This window comes from Onychomys torridus, chromosome 5 (genome assembly GCF_903995425.1).
Source record: "Onychomys torridus chromosome 5, mOncTor1.1, whole genome shotgun sequence".
NCBI lineage: Eukaryota > Metazoa > Chordata > Mammalia > Rodentia > Cricetidae > Onychomys > Onychomys torridus.
The window spans coordinates 13,789,017-13,812,479 of record NC_050447.1 but is presented as its reverse complement, the minus strand read 5'-3'; the positions used below and the strand labels follow the sequence as shown (position 1 = coordinate 13,812,479).

Below are 23,463 nucleotides of genomic sequence, written 5' to 3'. Positions count from 1 at the left end.
ATAAAGTCAGAAACTAAACAATCAGTGACTCAAATAAAAACACCATGGAAAGGATTGCCAAGAGATGTGATGAGGCAGGAAAAGGGCACCAGAGATGGAGGGCAAGGGTAGGGAAATCCTATACTTAAGATCAATAAGGAAAGCAAAAGTGAATGAGCATGACCGCAGCAGCCAAGAGCCCTGGGATGCTATCAAAAGACTAAGAGACAGGCGCTGACATAGAACCAAGGGGATAATCCATTCAGTGAAATCATAGTGGAAAACCCACCCCCAACACCTAGAAAGAAATAGAAATCTGAAGTCAAGATAGGTTCCAAGCTCCAAATCGATACGACCACAGAAGAACTTCTGCGTGACTTTGTAGGATGTCAGAACTACAAAGCAAAGAAATAGCATTACAACTTCTAAGAGGAAAATGCCAGCTCACCTACAAACGCCTAAACATAAACACCAGATCTCTTGTCAGCAGCCCTTGTTGGGAAAGCATGGGATGATGTATTTCAAGCCCCAAAGGCAAACAGTTTCCAACCAACATTGCTATGTCCAGGAAAGCTATCTTTTGAAATTGACGCTGAAGTCAGGATGTCAGGAAAAGCACAAACCAAGATAGTTCATGACAGATGACAGACAAGCCAACACTACAGAAGATGCTTAAAAGAATACTTTCTGCAAAGGAAGAGGAAAGCCTGGTGTAACCACAAGAGCACAACAACAGCAACAACAAAGAATCAGGGAGGAGGTGGCTCAGGCCTCTAATCCTAGCACTCGGGAGTGTAGGTCAAGAAATAGCCCACCACTGGTTCATAGGTATAAAAATACACCTAGTGATTACAACCTGCTAAGTAACGTAATAAGAATAAGAAAATTATTCACATGCCTTTGATCCCAGCACTTGGGAGGCAGAGGTCTACAGAGTGAGTTCCAGGCCAGCTAGAGATGTTACACAAAGAAACCCTGTCTCAACTCTCCTCCCCCCAAAACTTGAGCACATAGATGAGCAAATCCCAATACTAGTTTGTAGAGGGAAAAGAATGCAATAAACACTAATCCAATCAACTAGAAAATAACCAAAGAAAAATTTACAGGAATTGGTAAACATCTCTTATATAATATAATCTTCAATGTAAATGGCCTCAACTCATCAATTAAAATATTCAGACTAACTGACTGGATTAAAAAATTAGATTCAAATGGGCACAGTGGCACAGGCTGTTATCCTAGTATTTGGGAGGTAGAGGAAGGAGGATCAGAAGTTCAAGGTTGCCCATCTCAAAACAAGAAGAAGAAACAAAATCAACCCATTCTCCATAGGAAAAAAAATTAGATTTAGCTATCTGTTGTCAGCAAGAAACACAGCTCATGGGTAAGGACACCCGTGGCTGAAGGTCAAGGGATGGAAACCAACCTATTAAGGGGTCAGAAGCAGGAGAGAAGTTGGCATCGTCATCCTCATGCCTGATAAAGAAAGCTTCAGGAGACAACTAGTGAGAAAAGGCAAAGCAGGAGCCACATACTAACAAAGTGACATGGCGATTGTAAAGATGAGCTATGATGGCTAATAGTGACTGTCCAGTGCAGTCCGTATCGGCAACTGATGGAGGCCTTTTCCTGATTGAGGTTCTTCTTCCCAGATGACTCTAGCTTGCGTCAAAGTTGACAAAAATAAAAAATAAAAAATAAAAACCCCAAAAACAAAAACAAAAACAGAAACAAAACAAACAAACAAAATCCAACCAGGACAGGGGCCCGAGTGTGCAGGTCCTAGGTTTTTGGAACTATTTTATGGCTAGAATGTGGAAGAGTTTGATCTTAACACAATAAATGTGTATTCTTCCTCAGGTCACAATTTAATGACATGGCAGAGTTGCTTTTCCATATCAAAGGTCTTGGGAAGGGGAAGGGAGACAGGGAAGTGGTGGGCCCCGTGGAAACTTTTATTGCCGAACCCCAGAGAGTAGACTCAGTCTTTGTGCAATTTCAATGGCAGGATCTCACCAAAAGGAATTACCTAACTGCAGCATCCTGGGGACTATAGTCCATCCATGTCCAAAAGGGGAAGTGACAAAAAAGGGAAGGAGTTGACAAATGTAGCTGTCTCTACCAATAAGACCCTTTTCACTGTTCTTAAAAAGCTAATAGGTGCTGGGCAAGGTGGCTCAGTGCTATAATCACAGTACTTAGGAGGTTGAGGCAGGAGGATGGTAAGTTTGAGACTAGTCTGAGCTACATAGCAATACCTTGTCTCCAAAGAAAAGAGGAGGGGGGAGAGGAAGAGGAGGAGGCAGAGGAGGAGGAGGAGGTGGAGGGGGGAAGGAGGAGGATGTACACTTTCATTTTCATCTAGTCTAATCTCTTCCCCCACTGTCTCTTCAGTTTCCCACCGAGGATCTCAATGTAGCCTTGACTCCATAGCTTGTCTTTGGTCTAGTGAGCAGGTAGTCCTTGTTATTAGTTAGTTTGTGGGGTTTTTATTTGTTTGTTTTGTTTTTTGAGACAGGGTTTCTCTGTGTAGTTTTGGTGGCTGTCTGTAGACCAGGCTGGCCTCAAACTCAGGGATCTGCCTGCCTCTGCTTCCCGAGTGCTGGCATTAAATGCATGCGCCACCACCGCCCTGCTGTTGGTTTGCTCCTGATGCTATGTCTAGAGTCCTGCAGCACAGGTCCCGCTGATGACCAGATCATGAAGAACCATAGAATCTCTTAGCTCTTTGCCCTGAGCAAAGAAAACAGATTAACACTGTTTCCCACAGCTTCTTCTCCAATCACCTGGCATAGCGAGCTTAGCCTCACGTGACTGACAAGGTCTCTCCTCTTAGAACATTTGCTTTTGGGAGAGCTCTGACTTCTGACGTATATTGCACTTGCCACCAGACAAGTAGAAAGACTGTGGTATTTGGGAAAGTATTTTGATCAGGCCCTGGTAAAAAACAAAACAGAAACAAGCAAACAAACAAAAACTAACTAGAATGGGGACATAAAAGGAGGTGTGATGGTGTAAAGAAGAGTTGTGTCTTCTAGGGATTTACTCTTGAAAAGGCTTTCCTTTTCTTCCCACAATTCCCACTAATTGCTAAACAAAACAAAACAAAACAAAAACAAAAACAAAACAAAACAAAACAACAACAAAAAAAAACACCAAAAAACCTTTTCTCTGGGTCGGGAGCCCTTTAGTGTATCAAGGAATGCGATGTCTCTCCTAGCTCGCCTAAAACTTCAGTCTCTGATAGAAATTTTTTTGCCTGAAAGCATGGTGAAGCAGGCCATGCTCTGTGTGCACATGTGTGTGAGTGCATGTGTGCTAGTGAGAGTTGGGGTTAAGAGACAGGGTTGCAGTGGGGAAGCTGGCTGTGTTTCCTTTTAAACACCTGCTACTTTTCTCTGAAGTTCTTCCAGGGGGAGCTAGGGAAGGGGTCAGGAAGGGGTGTCCCCAGGTGATTTCCCACATCCCACCCAGGCTGTCCTTTCTGATGCTCCTTCCTGCTGACCCAGCTCCCTGTGCAGATGCAGTATGGCAGGGTGAAGGACCCAACTCATCCCAACCACATGCACCCGATTGCTGTTTGCACTCTGCCTGGCAGCACCCCAATGCATTTCTCATCTGTAGGAGCCTCTTTGCCTCCTGTCACAGAGGCAGCTGGAATGTCACTTTTGCTCTGTGCCATCAGCTCTTAACTGCAGAGACTGTTAGGATGCGCTCTGCTTGTGTCTGGGGACTGGGTGGGAATGAGTGCCTTCAGGGTGGGCCTTTCTTGGATCTCCTGGCTATGCCATCTTTCTGTCACTTTGCCCTGTGCAAAGCCCTGGGACCCAGTGGACGTGCAACAGGGGCACACGATACCAGTTTTCTGTCCTTGAAGAGAACCTTCCTCCCCCACCCCACCAGCCTTTTAAGCAGTGATTTGGTTTGTTGGTTGGTTTTGAGATGGGATCTTGCCATGTAGCCCAGGCTGGCCTTGGACTTCTGGCCTTTCTGCCTTAGCCTCCCAAGTGCTGGGGTCCCAGGTATGTGTCACTATGCCAGACTCAAATGATGATCTTGATCTTGGTGAGCGGAGGTAGAGGGGTGCAGGCAGACACCCCCCTTCCTTCTCTATTTGCCATTGGCTTACCCCTGTCTTTAAGATCAAAGGAGCTATTTATACATTTCTCAAGGCCTGTGGATACTGTAAAGCCTAGCATATGAGGTTTTCAACAGTTTTGTCCTTAGCTGTGGGCTCTAGTTACTAGCTCTGGGAGAGACAGAGAGGGCCCACTTAGCACCCTTGTCAACTGCCACATGAAACTTCTCAGAATGTGTGCAAATCAAAGATGCCTGTGGTGGCAGCAGGAACACGAATATATGCTCATTTTTGTAACAGTCACCTTGTAAGAAGGCATTCAAAATGTCCTGTCTCGGCTCGGTTAGGAGCCCGAATCTCCCATCAGTGCAAGCAGGACCTGAGCTCCTATTTCCTCTGATTTTTCAACTTCAGGTTTAAGACACTGAACGATGAGAACTCCAGCCACCTCTTGTACTTCAACTGTGCTCTCAGGTGGTTTGCGCTCCGAATGGATGTCCTCATGAACATCGTCACCTTTGTAGTGGCCTTGTTGGTGACCCTGAGTTTTTCCTCAATCAGTGCTTCATCCAAAGGCTTGTCACTGTCCTACATCATCCAGGTAACAGCTGGTGCATGGTGGGACTTGGCCTATGGTGTGTGAGAAGGGATGCTTAAAGATGATGGATGGATCGGAAAACTCAAAAAGTGTTTAAAAAAAAAAAGATGGAGCTTTCCATAGGCATCATTGATACTTGGGGTGTTGTGTGGGCTTCAGGCACAGTTGGATCCTGGCTCTTGGTTTGGGCCTTCTGTTTGTGCCTCTCTCATAGTTGCGCAGTGGGTGACAAATGGTCTCTGAGAACTATAGGCAGAGGAAACAGTGGGGAGTGTTTCTTCCCTTCACTACTCAACAAAAGCCCAGACTTCATTCTTGATGCATTGATTTAGGCATCCAAGAACTAGTTGGTGGTTTCGTGGGAGTGATTGATTTGGGCCAAGGTGTGGAGTCCCATTCCATCTCAGATCACACAGCTGCTTCACAGTGGGCCGAGGAGTCAAGCACAGCCTCTGGCTAATGATTAGGGTCATGCTCTTGGCTGCTTGGTGCCTTTCTCTGTTAATAATAATAGTACAAGAGGAGAGCACACAGCATCCCTGTCCCCCAGGCACCACAAATGATTTCCTTCACTGCCCTCAACAACTCGGTTTCTGTAAGTCTCACTTTGCAAATGAGAAAAATGAGATCCAGAGAGAATCATACCTGCCCTGCGTGGGCCGTGATATAAGCTAAGGTTACTTAGTGTCCAAATCTTGTCCCTGGGAATGTGCTTCCTAGGGTCTTATCTGGAACCTTCTCCACTGAGTCCACGCATTTCAGGACAGATTTTCTGAATGTGGGACTTTTAAAACACACTCTGCTCGATAGTGGGTTTGTTTATTTATTCATTTTATTTCTGAGGCAAGCTTGAGAGCTTCCTGCCTCAGGCTCCCAGTGCTGGGATCACAGGCATGCTCTACCATGCTCCTCCCTTCCCACAATGCTCTGGGTCCTTTCAGATGAAAGTCAAATCTCTTCTCAACTCAGAAAATGTCCTCCCTCCCTTGTTTTATAGTTGTTTATTTTTATGTCACATGTACGGTTGTTTTGCCTGTTTGTGAACCTCATTCATTCCAGTACCTGCAAAGGCCAGAAGTGGGTGTTGGATGCCCGGGATTAGTTACGGAGGGTTGTGAGCCAATGTGTAGTTGCTGGGAATTGAACCCAGGTCCTCTGGAAGAGCGCCCATTGCTCTTAACCTCTGAGCCATCTCCAGTCCCAGTGTTCTCCCTTTGCTTCCTCATTTGGACAGTTTCCTCCTGTTTTGTTTTCTGGGAATTTTCCTTAGCCTTGTGATCCAGCCATGCCTTTTGAATTTTCAGTGTGGCAAACATGTATCCACACATCAAATTTCCACATGCTCTCTTTCTTTCAGGCTTTAAAAGACTCATTTTTAAATGACTGGAATATGTTTCCCCCCTAAGGGTATTAATACTAGCTGCCCCCCACCATCTTTAATTTATGTTTGCTTTCTCCAGGGTCAGTTTTTCTTTTTGTTTATCCAGCTCCTGCCCTTTCCTGCCCTTGGCTTGTTTATCTATCGCTCTATTAATCTGTACTTAAGGATGGGAGAATTGTTTGGCTTTTCAGGGTGTGGCCTTGTGGCTCCGCCCCTGGGAATTCTCTAACTCTGCAGGTGCTGGGGTGGAATTTTTTTTTTTTTTTTTTAATACTTTTGCTTCGCTTTCCCAAAGCAGGCAAGGCTTGGGCTGTAGGAACTAAATACTAAAACTAACACGTTTTGTTTTGTTTTTCCCTAGAGTACCATTTTTAGAGCCCCGTATATTCCCAGGTTGGCAACTCACTTTCTTTAGGAACGGTTGCCTGTGTGCATACACACATATGCACAGGCTCTTGTGCATGAACTTAGGGGAGAAGTATGTACTTGTGGTTGGGGGGAAGAGGAAGAAAGACATAGGTGGGTCCACCAAGAGCAGTTGCCTCTAGACAGACCACTAACCAGCCTGCCTCTTTGTGGCCCCCTTCTCACACCGGGAGCCTCTGAGGCTCAGCTCTAAACTTCAGAAACACCTTTGCCTTCCATTTTAGCAGCGGCTCTCATCTGATGCCCCCTGGCAGAAAACACGTGACTTTCATGCATTGAGATCTCTCCCATCATCTGGATGTGGAAGGTGTTCTTTCTGAAAACATCTCTGGCATCATTTTAATAGTATATTGGGATGGAAGTTATAGACAGTGTATAAGCTGATGACAAGCCCACTCCATGGTATGGTTAAGGGGAAGAATTTTATTGTAGATATGAGAGACGTGAGCTAGAGTAAGTTTAGGGTATGGACAGAGGTGAGTAAGAAGGGCTAGAATGCTAGGATAGTCTTTGAAATGTGCAACAGGTACAGGCCATACTGAGGGAGCCTGGATGCCGGCATGCACTTCGGCATGCTGATAGATACCACAGGTAGCCATATGTCCCTTCTGCCAGAGGTAAGGGAAAGGACTCTTTTTGGTAGATGGGAACCAGCTTCTCAAGTTCCCGAGGAATGCTGGCTTTTATCTAACTGCCAGAAATCCTCCTAGAATCCAGGTTGAGCTTGTTTCTGCATATTTGGACTGCCTTTTGGAGTTTGGGGAAATTGGAATTTCTTTCCGACCTAACAGAGATGTCTCCAGTGCTCTGAGGTGGGAAAATGAATCTTGCTTGGGTAAAGCAGTTTCCCCATCGGTAGTGGATGTCTTCAATTGGTTCCTCTTAAAGCATCCAGCAGATGAAAGGTTTGCCTTAATTGGTCTAAGTAAAACTGCTTGCCCCGACTAAGGCCATGCTTTGGGGCAATACTATCAGCTTCCTAGGAGACAGCCACCAAACATGCCTGCAGGGTGTGCTAATGCCTGCTCTCTGGCCGGCTGTGGGCCCTTCTGACAGTGGTCCTGTCTGGGAACGCAGAATCGAAGTGACAGAGCCTCACCTGAGAATGGAAGAAACTCCCTAGAGAGAGGAGAAATCGGTGTGTAACAACACCACAGGGCAGAACATGCGCGCCAAGTGACGTCATACGGTGCAGGGGAGCCCTTGTGCTTACTCGGGTCTGCATCGTGTCCATGTGGGGCCTCTGGACCTGGGTGGGTGGACAAGCACGTAGGAGCCGATACTCTTGTATTTAGCTGAGTATATCTGTGCCCTTCTTGGGAGCAATGTGCACTCCCATTCCGAGCCACGGGCTCTGCTGGTTGCTGCAGTTTTGCAGTGGACCATCTGACGACATTCGGCCCAGTAGGCCATAGGTTCTAGCACACAGCTCAAACAAGGCTTTGCCCCGAGGGAGGGCATGCGGGTAAAATCACTCAGGTTGAGGCCCAAGAGAAACAGGAAGCCCTGGTGAAAGAAGAGGGGATAGGAGGAGGAGCCAGGCCTGGCGGGGGAGGGAAGCGGGGCAGAGCAGACAGCAGAGAGGAAACAGAAGAGAAGGGTGAGGGTCCGCGTCTGACTTTTTAAGGCCCTGGTACGCAGTCGTGGTGCCCTTGATGAGGTAAGACGTTAGACCCGGAAGAGTGAGCGCAGGAGCCTAACGCCTGGGCCTGTGTTAAGCAGGGAAGGTGGCAAGGGCCCGCTGAGAAGAACTCTCTGAGGTCCTGGAGGGGCCTCCTCATCTATCTTATACCCGCCCCCCATCACCCCCCATTCCCCACCAGTTCTGACTGCACTGTCCCTTTCCTGTGATTTTTTTCTTAGGTTTTGTGCAAACACAATGCCATTTCATACCCAAGTCTTGGCATCTGTAGATTCGGATGTCAGCAGGGAGTGGTGGATTCCATTTCCTAAGACACAAAGGGACAGCCATGAGGATCCCAGTCTCCTTGGCCTGTCAAGGTGCACCTGTGTAGCCTCTCACAAGTCCCCATCTAGACAGGTGTCAACGGCTTCCGGTGCTAAACTTGCATGCTTCGGTGGCCTTCTGCTCCCTCACTGTTTGAACTAACAGTTGTAGTCATTCGAGCAGCTACTGCAACAAATCCCCTAGAGCTTGGTGCCTTAAAACAAGAAGAATTTATTCTCTCCTCATGTTGGAGGTCTGGAGTCCACACAGTATCCTCAAGGCCGCTTTTCTCTGTAGGCTCCAGGGAACTATTATATTTCTATTGAGCTTCCAGGGACTTGGTGGCATTTCCTGGCTTGGAACAGCCCTCTTTTAACTTCTGCCTCTGTCTCCTTTCCCTTTCTCTTCCAGACCCCCGCCTCCCTTTTTTAAAAATTAGGATGCTTGTTATTGTCTTAGGACCCAGCCAGGCATGCAGGGTGTTTAGTCATAGCTGCAAAGGTCCTCTTCCAAATGGGCTAACATTCTTGGGTTCTAGAGATTTGGATACAGACATTTGCAGTGGGGGAGAAGGCCTACTCCAACCTGCCCCAGTTATGACTTGCACACAAATCTTGGAGTTAGATTCTGGGGGATCCTGGCCTAAAGTGGGTCCCCTTGGCAAAATACCTCCCTCAGCCTGGATCCTGATTTCTTATATCTGGGGCAGGTGTGTGCAACAGTTCTCTGTTTTCTGCTGGTGGTGTTCAGAGGCTTTTCTGCCCTTCATGGGGGCATTAAGAAGTGGGAGTGGGATGCAGGGCACCACCAGGTGGCAGCAAGGAGCCAACCCCAAGCAATTTGGCAGACGAATCTCCTCTATGGCAGTTGGGACTGGCTCACAGGAGTGATCAAGGTGGTGGGATGATTCTCACCATCTGGAGTGAGAGAGAAAATGTAAATACCATTTGTTTTTAAATACAAAGGAAGTGTTTAAATGCAAAACATCCCAACAGGAAATGTGGCCTTCTGTGTGCCTGCCTGGGACTGCAAGCCTCTTTTGCATGTTGCCTGAGCCCAAGTGGGTAATTTGAAGTGGCAAGACTTTAAAAAGTAACACAGTGGAGACCAAGGGAGGAAGGGGCCCTCAGCAGCTACCTGCTTCTTTTCCACAGCTCAGTGGACTGCTGCAAGTGTGTGTGCGAACGGGAACAGAGACCCAAGCCAAGTTCACCTCCGTGGAGCTGCTGAGGGAGTACATTTCGGTAAGGAATGAGGGAACAGTGGAAAATGGGCAGGCTCTTCCCATCAGGCATGTTTTGATTTTTCTTTAAGGATTTATATAAATTTTAATTTTGTGAGTGTGTGTGTGTGTGTCAGAGAGAGAGAGAGAGAGAGAGAGAGAGAGAGAGAGAGAGAGAGAGAGAGAGAGGGAGGGAGGGAGAGAACATAGTGGCTAGATGTGATTGTGAGCCACCCAATGTGGGTGCCTGGGAATCAAACTCTGGTCCTCTGGAAGAGCAATACACACTCTTAACCACTGAGTGGTCTCTCTAGTCCCTGTTTTTCTCTTTTCCTCTTTTTTTCCCCCAGTATATGAATGAGATTCTTTTAATAACTGAAGTCTGACCTGTCACCCATCCTGTTAAAACCTATATCCACAATCCAATCCAAAATTCAGGGCCTCACTTCAGTGTCTGAAAATTAATATTTGATTCAAGTTATAAATAGCAAAAGCAGATCAGTTCACCTCTTCTTTGAAAGCTTTTCGGTGCAGTGTAGGAATTCTGAGAAAGAATGTCTACGTAAACCCAGCAATCACTTTTGTGGGCCTGTGGACAGTGTTTGGCCCCCTTTACAAGCTTAATTCAACACCCTTAACATTGTAAAATTTAGCACATTCAATTTCCCGTTTAAAATGTCCCCATGACCAGCTTTAACACACAAACCTTCCTGGGTCTAATTGAGCTTGTGAATGTAGTGGGCTTGGGAGTCTTGTGACAGTCGCATATGTAAGCAGAAAGCTTTTGACTTAAAATCACATTTAAACTAATTATTCAAGTATAAGTTTTAAGTTAGACTCTCAAGCCCCAATTCTGTAAATTCTCCAATTATTTGGAGCATAAAATAAGCAGATCCCTTAAACTAAAAGCATTGCTAGTGCAGTATTGGTTCTTTTTAAATACTTTTATTTTTAATTCCAAATCTTCTAGGGATTTAAAATGCCCACTAAGAAGGCAAATGTTTTCTCAGCTCATTGAGGTCATTTCATTTATTGACTAGAGACTTGGGCTGGCCAGTCACCCTGATGGGCACAGTCTCTGGGAGAGCCGTCATAATGTGAGACAAAGGCTGATCTCCTAACGGAGCCGGCTCTGTGTTCATTTGATTGTGAGGTTTGAGGTGCATATGAAGACAGTTTAATATTTTTTTCTGTGAAATCTAAAGACCTTTGAGCGTGCCCTTCCTCATTCTTTGTCATCTTCCTATCCCTAACACCCTGGTGGCTTTTGTAGACACTGAAATCAAATTGAATTCTGCAAATCTCAAGGTACACTCGGGATTTGTCCCACAGCTTCAGGGTCACATAGCTCAGTGTGAGCTGTCCTACGCTTCTTATCTGCCCTTCCCTCACTAAGCTCCAGCCCTACACGACCTTCCTTCCTTTTTATTCCTGGATTTGCTGAAGGTTCTTCTGGCTGCCAGCCTTTGCAGTACCTGCCCTCCCTGTCTGGAAGGTCCTGGACAGAAACCCTTGTAGTTATCATCCGTTCCGTATTGCAGGTCTCATCTAGTGCCACATCGTCAGAGACGCCTTCTTCAGCCCTCACATCACTACATCACTTTATTCTGCTTGTTACCACCAGCCCAACAATTCACTTTCTGCATTTTACTACAATACTTTTTTTTTATTGCCCAGTGTACCCCATTGAAAGGGGACCTGCTTTTTGTTTGTTTGTTTGTTTGTTTGTTTGTTTGTTTGTGTGGAGTATCTCACGTAGCCCATGCTGTCCTGGAACTCTCAATCCCCCTGCATCAGCTTTCTGAATGTTATGATTGCAGGTGTGAAGCACCACACTGGGCTTGAGTAGAGGATTATGGATCTCAGGAACCACCACAGGCACCAGCATTGGCAGCTGTGGAATGAGTGAGCTAAGTTAGTGGAAGCCGGTGGCTGCCCAGTTGGTCAATGGTTGTTCTGCATTTCAGACATGTGTTCCTGAACACACTCACCCCTTCAAAGTGGGGACCCATCCCGAAGACTGGCCAAGCCGTGGGGAAATAACTTTCAAGGACTACTGCATGAGATACAGGGACAACACCCCTCTCGTGCTTGATGGACTGAACTTGAGCATCCAAAGTGGGCAGACGGTTGGGATTGTGGGAAGAACAGGTTCTGGTAAGGACAAACTCTGCCTTTCTTTCTTTCGGGTTGGTTGTTTGAATTTGCACTAGACGTGCTGGTTAAGCCACATCGGAGAGATGTTCACAAGTGCTGGATTCATTGTTATTTTCCCCTCAAATCTCTTTACTGTAAATTAGAGTTTCAGGTTGATTGGGTGTGGAGTGTTGGAAGTAAATGCATGGTAATTTTCTAATTAATTAAATGAGAATAATTCTGGAGAAATGAGGCCCAGAAGATGAGTTATGTGCTTAAAGGCCTCTATAGGGACTGGCAGGTTAATGGTGTTAGGGCAGCTTGGTCCCCCAGAGTGAGTGATGTCTGCCTGCGAAGCCATCCACATGGAGCCAGTTTTATCGCATTAAAAATTCCCTTAATTAAATGCTTGGACACAAAGGCAGTGAAAACCACTGTTGGATTGTTGTCCCTGCTCTTATTGTCCCCAGGAAAATCATCACTGGGCATGGCCCTGTTCCGTCTGGTGGAGCCGGCCTCTGGAACCATCTTCATTGACGAGGTGGATATCTGCACTGTGGGTTTGGAGGACCTCCGAACCAAGCTGACCGTGATCCCCCAAGATCCTGTCCTGTTTGTAGGTACAGTAAGGTAGCTGTTTTCAATCATCGTGCATTACTGTTTGGAGATGGTGATATTGGGCCGATGAGGAGCTGAGAAATTGCCAAGTCGTGGCTGTTCTTAGCGCAGGGAACTGGCCTGTGCAGACGCTCAGAAGCCTCGCTGGTGTCTGGCTTTTAGGAAAGATTTAGAAAGGAGCTGAGGAACAGTGTTCTGAGTCTTGCTGATATTTCAGAACTGCATTATTATAATATTATAATATCATCACATTATTAATACCAACATATTATTTGTAGTGATATTAATAGTTTTAATAACATTAGCAATATTATTATTGTTATTATTATTATTATTATTGTTATTAGTGATTTTATTATATATCGAGTGAGCAGATATCACAGTTGGCCCAAACAACCCTACTTTATGCCTGTGTCCTGGCATTACATCAGGGTTAGCAATGACCACTCTCAAAAGTGCCCCCGAGCATGCAGTGGGCTAAGCCATTGCCTGGCCTGTATGTGCAGTGGGCTTTGGCATGTGCATTAGTTCATTCCTGCTACAGAAGAGAAACTGATCAAGTGCAGGAAGACCAAGGTTGTGACTTACACAGGGGGATCCGAGCAAATCAGCTGGTCTAGGGTGAAACAGGGAGACTCTAAAAAGCTGATCAGATGAGTGGTATAATATGCACCTCAAAACACTTGATTCGCATCCCTGGGTGGGACCAGGAATCTGCAGCCATGCCTCTTGTTGTGGAGGCTAAAAGGGATGCCGGGCCAAGTTTCTTTCCCTCTTTCTTTGCCAAGAACTTGTTTAAGGTCCAATGTGCTTTGCTGCGTGTTGATGCAGTGGACCCTGGTGTGGTTGTGCTTGGTCTGGCTCACTCCTGCCTGTCTCCAAGGTCTCTGCTCCGTCACTGAGAGTTGTGGGTCCTTGGTCTTGTGGCCTGGGCTGAACAAGCTCCTTCCATCACACCTCTTCTTGTCTGTCAACATGCTATGAGGAAGAGAATGTGTCCTTACCTTCTGGACATCACATCTCCCCATCCTCATCTTCACGGTGCTCACCACTGTCTCATCCTTGACAATCCAGCTTGCTTTTCTTTGCTTCATCACAGGTTCAACTTGGATCCCTTGGAGAGTCACACGGACGAGATGCTCTGGCATGTGTTGGAGAGAACATTCATGAGAGACACAGTAGGTCTCTGGGGCTTCCCAGTATAAGTCTGTTCCAACTCCACTGCCCCAGATACCTGGCCCTGGGGCCAGCACTTGGCCAAGTTAATTTGCAGGAGTGACGTAGTCAGTGAATCCTTACTTGCTCCTGATTATCAAAAACAACCACAGTGCTATTTGTTAGCTCTCTGCTTCATTCAGACAACAGCTCACCACATTACCGTCATCTCTTTTGGTCCTCTGCCTAGCCCTCAGAGGCCGGTACTCTTCTCCTTCATATTTGAGATGACAAAATTAAAGCTCAAAGAAGTGATATGTCCATGCCAGTGAGTAGCAGGATGGAGTCTTGAATCCAGGCCCAGCTGTGAGGGGAGGGCCATATTACTTGGCCTGTGGACCCACTAGCTTTATCAGAACAGAATGATGAATGTGTGTAGCTTGTTCTGGGACCCCAAGTGTGACTGGTTTGAGTTGTCTATGACATAAGACCTTGTCCTGTTAGGAGCTACAGTCCCCACTGAGGCAAGCATCTCCCAAAGCCACTTTAGTCTGTTGTGATGGACAGACAGAATTTGCCTCAGCTTTCTTGAAAACACTCCTGTCCTATCTCTGTTTCACCCATGAAAATTGCAACCCTGAAGCCCACTTCCATTTGCTTATTCTCTAGAAGTAGATGCATGATTTGTCCTTTCTGGTGACTCGCACTGACTTCACATTATTAACGCCTCCCACACCCTGGCCCACCTGGTGCCCGTTTGCAGTATTGAAATGATGGCTGTTTTGCACCCTCGTTCCCATTGTAAGATAACGCAAGCTGATGAATGCAAGAGGAGAGGCAATCAATAAGACGATACAGGACAATTTTATAGATCATCAGCATAAATGTGTCATTTTCTGTGTTTTATAGATAATGAAACTCCCAGAGAAATTACAGGCAGAAGTCACAGAAAACGGGGAAAACTTCTCAGTGGGGGAACGCCAGCTGCTTTGTATGGCCCGAGCACTTCTCCGTAATTCAAAAGTAAGAAAACAGCATGGAAAATGGATTGGTCAAATTTTGGATATTCCCTGCAGTGCCTCTCAATCCAGGAGGCAGAGGCACACACTTGTCTTTCAGCACAGACAGAGCAATGCAGTCATTTAGAAACCGATCACTTTCTCTTAAGATGAAGTTGTGAGGGGTAAAAATTGAAAAATAACAGCCATTTTCAGGAGCGGCACCTTCCTATCTAGGCTTCACCTTGGGAGGTCTTGCTTATGCATTCTCTCCACTCTCCTAGGAGTCTTGAGTTTGAAAAGCATGCTCTCAACTTTTCCCCTTTGTCCCAGAATAAATCTGAGACCTCAGACACAGTACCCAGGATACCCAAGGCTTCAGAATGCTCATTTATAAGATTTGAAAAATTTATATATATATATATATCTTTTCTAATGACTTTACAGCCTTACTGATTCTGAGAAAGAGAATGATAGTTGTCATTATTATTGTTGTTATTTTTAACAAATCCTATTTTCTGGGGGCTGGAGAGATGGCTCAATGGGTTAAGAATGTTTGCTGCTCTTCCAGAGGATCTGGGTTCGATTCCCAGTTCTCACATCACATGGTTCACAACAGCCTGTAACCCCAGTTCCAGGGGATCTGAAACCCTCTTCTGGACTCTGCCAGCACTTGCATGTATGTGTTCATGTCCTCACACACAGACACATACACGTCCACATAACAATTAAGGAAGAAAAAAAAAGAAGAAGAAATCCTACTAGTCGGGTATTAATCAATGTGAATCCGCTTCATGTGTTCTTCAGAGGTGTTCACATTTAGTGCCCTTGGTGGCACTATTCACTGTGAAGTAGCTATGAGGCTTCATGCTTTGTGTAAATAATAAGGTATAGTTAGGTGTTGAGGTTAACTTTTCAAATTGTAAAACCAAAACAGTGCTTTGGCAGACAGAATGATGCTCTTCTCAACTCCAAATTGATGTCCTTGTCATGTACCCCAAACTTGTATGCTCTCCCATGTGGCAAAAGGGACCTTGTTGTTATGAGGACATTAAAGATCCTGAAATAGGAAGGTTATCTTGGATCTGGTGGGTCTAACATCTGGTGTACTTCCGTGTGTCTCTATAAGAAGTATAAGAAACAGGCAGGAGCATCGGAGAGCAGATGTGGTGGCAGGAAAGGCCTGAGGAATGCAGTTGGCCTACAAACACTGGAAAAGGCAGAAGGAATGCAGCCTCCAGTTTTGATCGCAGGATTCCAGGTTCTGGAAATGTAAGATGTAAATCTGTGTTGCTCTGAGTCTCCAAGTTGATGGTAATTTATTCCAGCAGCTATAGTAAAGAAATACAAGTGCTGTCACCATGCCTATGCTGGCTCATACTATGTACACACTGTGTCCTACAGAAAGCCCTCATTGTGTTCCTTCTTAGTTGCAATGAATGGTATTTTTTCCTTCCTACTGGATTGAATAAACTACTTTAAGAGAGGAGAAAATACTGTCTTGTCCCTCTAACAAATTCCTCTCAGAAAGATGAGAGGTGCAGTTGGACTTTATTTCTGGTCTTTTTGTAGCTTTTCAAGATGGGTGCTTAGTTTATTGTGTTTGCTTTTTCCTCATCTTTTAGGAAAGAACTGAGGCTATGCATTTTCCTCTTTGTACAGCTTTGGCTTTTACAATGCTTCTTCCTTAACAGATCATTCTCCTTGATGAAGCAACCGCCTCCATGGACTCCAAGACAGACACTCTTGTTCAAAGCACTGTAAAAGATGCCTTCAAGAGCTGCACAGTGTTGACCATTGCCCATCGCCTAAACACGGTTCTCAACTGTGACTTTGTCCTGGTCATGGAAAATGGGAAGGTGCAGGAAGTTCTGGTTGGCGTTACCTCCTCAAAGGCTTCCCCAGTTTGGGCTGTGGTGTGTATATTTTTATTTTTTTCTGAAAATTTCAATTGTTCTCTGATTTTCAGGTGATTGAGTTTGACAAGCCTGAAGTCCTTGCTGAGAAACCTGACTCTGCTTTTGCGATGTTACTAGCTGCAGAAGTTCGATTGTAAAGGTCCCATGGTTGATTTGAGAGGAGGCAATGAATGTGTGAGAGCAGAAGCCTGAAGGCAGAGTCGTGCAGCCCTGGACAAGCCCCTCCCACCCATGGAGCACAGGGTGAGCGGGGCTGAGATGTGTCCCTTGCTCTGCCCAGCCCTTTTGGTCACCTCCTGTGGCAGACTCAGGGTTGGCTCTGGATGGTGAAGAGTGCAGACAAAGCTGGTGGGTTGGAAGCTGCCTCTCACCTCTGAAAACCCCAGGGGTCCCTCATGTGTTCCCACCAATACTGCATAATGCCTGAGAATGGGGACATTCTAACTCCCTGGCAAAAACCAGTCAAAGCAAACAATGGGACAGTGCCCAAGACTGGAGTTTACAGAGGATTTCTCACTTTTGTTGCCAGAAAAGGAAAGAGAAAACTTTTTTTCTGTTTAACTTCATTTCACTTTAAGCTCAACTATGTGATAAGCACAGATCCACAGCACAAAGACTGATGATAGTGTTTGGCATGGGATTTTTTCAAAGAAATCATATTGTATGTTGCAGTTGATCTGTTAAAATAACCAGAAAGCAAAACTCCGGTGTTTCTGAATATGTGACATTTTTATATCTTCTTTACTGGTCATTAAAATGCAATAAGAAACTAAATGACCCCAAAATGTTGCCTTGCAGTTGTCTCACTGAAGATGTCTGTTTGAACTATTCCTTCCCATAGACCTTTGCCTCCATCTCCTTTGGCTCAGTAATGAATCTACACAGTTGTTCACCAACCTCAAGTTTTTCTGTGAGGATTATAGAAAAGACATATCCAGTAGCCCCAGTGTGAGTACTGCTAATTAGAATGGCATTTGTCATGCTCTGGGATTGAAGGCCCTCTTTGTATCTCTGGTGAGCATGAAAGGTTCTTGTATTGCTTGAATGAGGTTCCCTGCACTTTCTTCCCAGTCCTAGGCCACACCTTAGATACAACATACAGCAGTGTGGCCACCAGAGCTCCTCCCTGTTTCTGCAAACATGGAGAAAGATAATATCTGGCACTTAGGAACATTCAGGAAACACTTGTGGTGGGCCTATTATGTCTGCCTTCCAAGTTCACCAGCATGACAGAAGATTAATCTGGGAATTTCCATCACACAAGCTGTGATGGTTCTTACTGGCTGTCAACTTGGCAGGACCTAGAATTATCTAGGAGCTAGACCTTGGGGGCATGTCTGTGAGGGGGTTTCTAGATTAGGTTAGCTGAGGTGGGAAGACCTACTCTTAAGTGTGGATGGCAGCATTTCAGGGGCTGGGGGCCTGGACCGAATGCAAAGGGGAGCGGTGGCTGAGCACCAGCTTTCACCCCTGCTTCCCGACGGCAGGTACTCTGACCAGCTGCCTCCCATTCCTGCTGTCATGCCTTCCCCAGCATGATGAGCTACACTCCCTTAAACTCTATGTCGAAATAAACCCTTGATTCTTCAAGTTGCTTGGTCAAGTGTTTCATTCACAGCAATGAGAAAAGGAAATACAGAAAACTAGTACCAAGGGGTGGTACTGCTGTTGTAAGAGGACTGACCATGTCGTTTGTAGGTTTTTGGAACTAGTATGTGGGAGGAATGTGGAAGAGTCTACAATTTGGGGCTAGAGAAATCAGAGTTTAATGGGACATCCTGGTTGGAGTTTGGAAGACCAGAATGCCAAAAGAAATGAGGACCGTAGAGGCCCCACTTATAGAAGTTCAGAGGAGGACTGGGCTAGAGGCTATCCACGCATTTTTGGCCAATCATGTCACTGCATCCTACTTGTGTCCTGAGAACTCAGGTGAGGCTGGATCAGAAAGTAAAGGACTAATTGCTTAGTGAAAGGAAGTTTTAAGAAAGGTTAACATTGGGGCTGAATTGAGAGAGCCTGAATTGAAAATAATTCAATGTTGAAGGAGTTCCCTACTCAAAAACAACTGTTTCTCTGGGATCAGCACACAGAGGCCTCTACAACTGCAACCCAAAGGGGCTAGACTGCATCTTAAGCTGGTAGCACGACTTGGCAATGTTGTTCACATGGTACCAGTTTTCCATCATTGATGGAAGTCAGGGAAGAAACTCAAGGAGGAACATTGCTTATTGACTTGTTCTCTGTTGATTTCTTATATAGCCTAAGCCATCTGCCTTGGGAAGGTGCACCCACAGTAGGCTGGACCCTTACATATAAATCATCAATCAAGATAATTCCTCACAGATATGGCCTCTAGCCACTCTGACCAAGGCAATTCCATAACTGAGCTTTCCCCTTTCCAGGTGACTCTAGGTTGTATCCAGTTGACAATAAAAACTAACCAGTACAACCACTGTATATTTACTGAAGCTATGTAACTTGCTATTTTTAGTTTATAGGAGCTCAAAGGTAAGAGATTGCCTTGAATCTCTGAAGAGTTAGACTTTGAACATTTAAATAGTGTTGTAATTGTCAAAAATTATGGGGGCCTTTGAAGTTGAAATGAATGCATCCTGCACAATGAAATGGTGGTGAGCCTATAGGGACCAAGGGCCAAAGGATTATCAAATTGACAGGATAGATTTGTGATGGTTAGTATGGAAGTATCTAGAATCATTCAGGAGGCAAACCTCTGGGCACAACAATGAGGGAGTTTCTAGATTGAGTTAATTAAGATGGGAAGACCCTAAATGTAGGTGGCACTGACCCATGGGTGGGACCCTGGACTCAACACAAATGTGAGGTGAACCGAGCTCTACTTCAGGGTCTCTCTGCCTCCTGGCTTCTTTAACTCTGCTTTCTGCCCCCATGTGTTCCCCACCATAATGTACTATACCCCTTCTTAAGTTACTTCTTGTCGGGTATTTTAGTCACAACAATAAGAAAAATAACCAATAACATACCCAACAGCCAGTGTGGCAAAGGCTGTGCTGGTAAGGTTTATCTCCAACCAGACAGTCTGCATCCTGTGACTAGACAGGCTCCAGGCTGGACTAGAGGAGGAGCCAGTGCAGCTGGCCTCAGGTGGAGGTCAATTGTGTTAAAGCCTCCTTTCAGGCATTTCCATTAAATCCTGCCATGAGCAGATGGGGTGCCCTCAAAAGGATGTGGCTGAAAAAGATAGAAATGAGGTGATTCCTTTCATGGGCAGCTTTATGGCGGTTATGGACTTTGCGTGAAGGGGCACTTGTATCATCAAACTCTGGACAAGGTTTTGGTAGATGCCCCATAACTCCTTTGACATGACAATCTGATTTGGCTATCCCTGGTGGTCTTGGGAATCTGTGACAGCTATGGGAGATGGGTGAAGGATACCTCTTTTTCCACTAACTTTGAGTCCAACTGACAATCAATTTGTGACTTCAAGGAAGGGTTTTCAAGAGGACGAGAGTAGGCTGTTCATTCAGACTTTGTAAGAGATGACTCACCTTCCCTGGCTCCTTCCTGCCCGCGCTCTTCCTGTTGTGCTGGCAGGAGAGAATACTGATATTGATCCCGATGTTTGCTGAGCCTTTGCAGTGTGCCAGCCACCATGATGAGCAGTTTTTCATGAATCATTTCGCCTAATCCTTACCTCACTCCAAGGAATGCAAGATGAGGTTTCCTGAGGATAGGGGTTTAGCTATCGGCACACAGGAAGGAAGGGGCAGATATAGCATTTGAACCCTAGCCGATCTGATGCCGGGCCTTTGCTCCTAAACCCTCTTCCCCTTTCTCCTGGGCCTGCTCGAGGCAGTGACACTTGTCAGTATCACAGAGGGGAGAGCAACTTCTGGAAATGTGTTTTTTGTCATATAGAACATGGGATAAATAGTTTCAGTGAAATTCCTTGACCTCTACCACTTACTGTCACTGAAATGTCATCCAGAGCTGGACTTTGTTGAATGGCCTGTGATCTTCAAAGTAAGGTGTGGCTCACTGAATCCTTACCACGTCCTTGAGGAATATCTACTACTATGGTCTGAAGTTATGTTCCTTATATGTTTAAACCTAATCAGAAGTACAAGAATATGAAGAGTCTTGGCTTGTAGGGAGATTAGGTTTGAGGGCAGAGACCTCATGAGTGGGACTCGTGTCTGTCTGAGAAAGGGCTGACAGTTTGTTCACTTCTTTAAAGATGGAGGACACATGAAAGCCAACGTCTGTGAAGTAGACAGCCCCATCCAATACTATTTCCTAGTTCCAGAACTGTGAGCAACCAGTTTCTGCTGTTTACAAACTACTTGGTCTATGGTGTTTTGTTAAAACAGCATAAGCAGGTACTAGTATTATACTGTTGATGGGGGAACTGAGGAACTGAGACAGTGACCAAGATTACCCTACTATTGGAATTTGAATAGCAAACAGGCTGACCCGAAAACCTGTTTTATTAATTGCTTTTCTTATGGCTGCTTCAAAATACACAGCAGAAATAGTTTAAGGGAGGAAAGACTTATTTGGGGTCACACGGTGTTGGAGGGTCTATCATTATGTAGAAGGCACAGTAGAGCATCTTAGTTCACCTCATAACAGGCTAGGAAGCAGAAAGCAGGAAAGAAGTGAATAGCTAGGGATAATATATCCCCAAAGACCCAACCTAGTGGCCTACTTTCTGTGGCATTTTCCTTGTTTTCTGTGTTCCTAGGACCTTCCAAAATCATTTCACCATCTGAGAAGGCCAAGTGTAAGCCATGAGCCTATGGGGGATATTACTTAGCCACACTGAATCATCTGCACTGTTAAATTCCATTTAATATTGCTGGCAACCTGACACCTTCAGGTGATAACAGTGTTCAGGGTTGAAAAGCCTACGTATTGGTCAGACTCAGTTATGCTGCAGTAACAAATGAACCCTTACCCCAATGGCTTACTTCTTGTTCTGCTGACAGGCCTATCAAAGGTCAGAGATGATTGTCCTTTATCCTCTTCACTGTGTGAGTCAGGCTGACAGAGCAGACTCTTCCTGCAATAGTGTCAGTCTTGTGGCAGGGGACAAGTGGGTGTGGTAATCAGAAACAATGTGTGTCACTTTAGCCCACATTTCACGGGCAACAAAAGTCATGTGGCCACTCCTCAGTTCAACCATGTATGGCATATACTCATCTGCAGGAAGCAGCACCATAGGTCACAGAAGCCCAGCTTGTCCTTGTAGGAGATTGTACAAACTGTCCTCTTATTTGGAGTGGCAGCAAAGGGTCCAAACAGTACCACAACCTACCTCAGCCTGTGTTTGGATCTTGGTTCTGTTACTGTGTGACTGTCCTTCTCTGGGCTTCCATTCCCTGAGCTGAAGAACTGGGCGTTTAGATGGGTGGTTATGTCTTTTCAGTCTTGACTTTCAATTTAAGAGAAATGAGGACAATTTCCAGAGCATGAACCGAATTAGACATTCAGAGGGCTCATCATCACCCCTCCCCCAATCTATTATTTTCTTAAATGTTAAATGTGTAAAGTTGAACAAAGGTGAGCCAAGTTCTTTGCCTTCTCCTGGCATCTGTTTGGATACTCATTATGAAATAAGAAGTTCTGTGAAATTTTATTCTCATTTCTCTTGGTGTTTCAGCTTTGCAATGCTATGATTCATCTGCCTACTGAGTGATCTTATGCCCAGTGTTATGAATTAGAACCTCTTGAATATCCTCAATAGATGCCAACAGAGAATGGAGGAAGCCACTTACATTGTCATCATAAATTAGTAACAAATTACTCATGATGTGATTTGTATTCAGTTGTATCCTGTGTTTGAGAATAGTTGGAATATAACAGGGATGTAGCGTGACAGCCACAGGCCAACTCTAGCCATCCACATTTTATAGAAATAAAGATTTATTGGAAACCATCCAAACTTGTTTGTAGATAGACTCTCTGCAGCAGTTTTCACATTCTAATGGCAGAGTATGGTGACTAGACCAAATGTATGACCTTACAGACAATACATTTACCATTTTGGCTTTTTACAAAGCAAATTCACTGACTCTTGGTTTGGGCATGTGAGAGGAAAATGTACAGGTTGTTGGGGAGGGCCATGGAAGGTTCACCTTCCATCATCCAGTCTGCATGGGGTTTCTGAAGCTGTGGCAGCTATCTTGTGAATCTGGAACAATGGAGACAGGCCCTTGCTTATGATATTGACATGCTCATTACCAACCACACAGTCACCTTGCATCCTGCCATGTTGAGAGAAGAAACTCTCCACTGCTCAAGCCACCCTAGGTTTGTGTTACCTGCAGCTCCAAGTATCATAAACAATGCAGGGGACTCAGGCTGTCCTTCCTGGGGCTACACTGATGGTGACCAGAGGACAATGGAACCACAGCCACTACTCTGGCTTCCTCCAACTTAGATGTGGCATAAAGGTGCATCAATTTAACATCAGTTCACAGCTCACCCCAAATCTTCATTCCACCATTCCCTGCTCTGCCCTCCCTCTGCCCTCCCCACTGCTCCCAGCCAGAGAGACAGCTCAGATTTTCTGTTTCTGTCCAAATGAACAATTCTGAAATTGGCCCAGGATCATTGGTAAAGCCATGAGCTGTTGTTTGCTAAGAGTTGGAATCACATTGGCCAGTGCAGCATGGTTTAAAATGAATTGAAAAATGCAAGAGGTCATTTGGGGTCAGATGGATGATCAAAGAAATCACTTTTCTTTTGGCTCTGTGCAGAAGGTCACCTCTGGGTGAGGCTAAATGGAGCACTAAGATCTTCAAATAAATGCTCATCTCCACCGAGCAGCCCCGCATGATGTCACTGCGTGCCTGCTCATGGCGCTTGATGAAGAGCTGTGGTGGAGCAGCATGAAAGGACCAGGCCAGCTTCTGCTGTTTCAGCACAAGACACGGCCAGGCTGGTCTTGACCCTCTGCTCCATGTGCATCTAGATCTTTTGGCCTCTTTCATCTGGCTAGAAGCACACCCACAGAAAGCTAAG

The 23,463-nt window shown here is 45.4% G+C and overlaps 1 protein-coding gene across 2 annotated transcripts in view; it reads left to right on the top strand.

The window, feature by feature from the left end:
* Abcc12 (ATP binding cassette subfamily C member 12) overlaps positions 1 to 18,007 on the top strand; it is a 69,224-nt gene extending 51,217 nt beyond the window's left edge. Inside the window, exons 22-29 of one of the 2 annotated variants that reach the window (XM_036188296.1) lie at positions 4,472 to 4,658; positions 9,565 to 9,654; positions 11,600 to 11,789; positions 12,239 to 12,398; positions 13,486 to 13,564; positions 14,451 to 14,564; positions 16,234 to 16,398; positions 16,509 to 18,007. In XM_036188296.1, the coding sequence (XP_036044189.1) occupies positions 4,472 to 4,658; positions 9,565 to 9,654; positions 11,600 to 11,789; positions 12,239 to 12,398; positions 13,486 to 13,564; positions 14,451 to 14,564; positions 16,234 to 16,398; positions 16,509 to 16,595 (1,072 nt within the window). In that variant the 3' untranslated portion in view covers positions 16,596 to 18,007. The remainder of the gene's footprint in view (positions 1 to 4,471; positions 4,659 to 9,564; positions 9,655 to 11,599; positions 11,790 to 12,238; positions 12,399 to 13,485; positions 13,565 to 14,450; positions 14,565 to 16,233; positions 16,399 to 16,508) is intronic. The other variant, XM_036188297.1, reaches the window with a different exon arrangement.
* Positions 18,008 to 23,463: the final 5,456 nt, after the last annotated feature.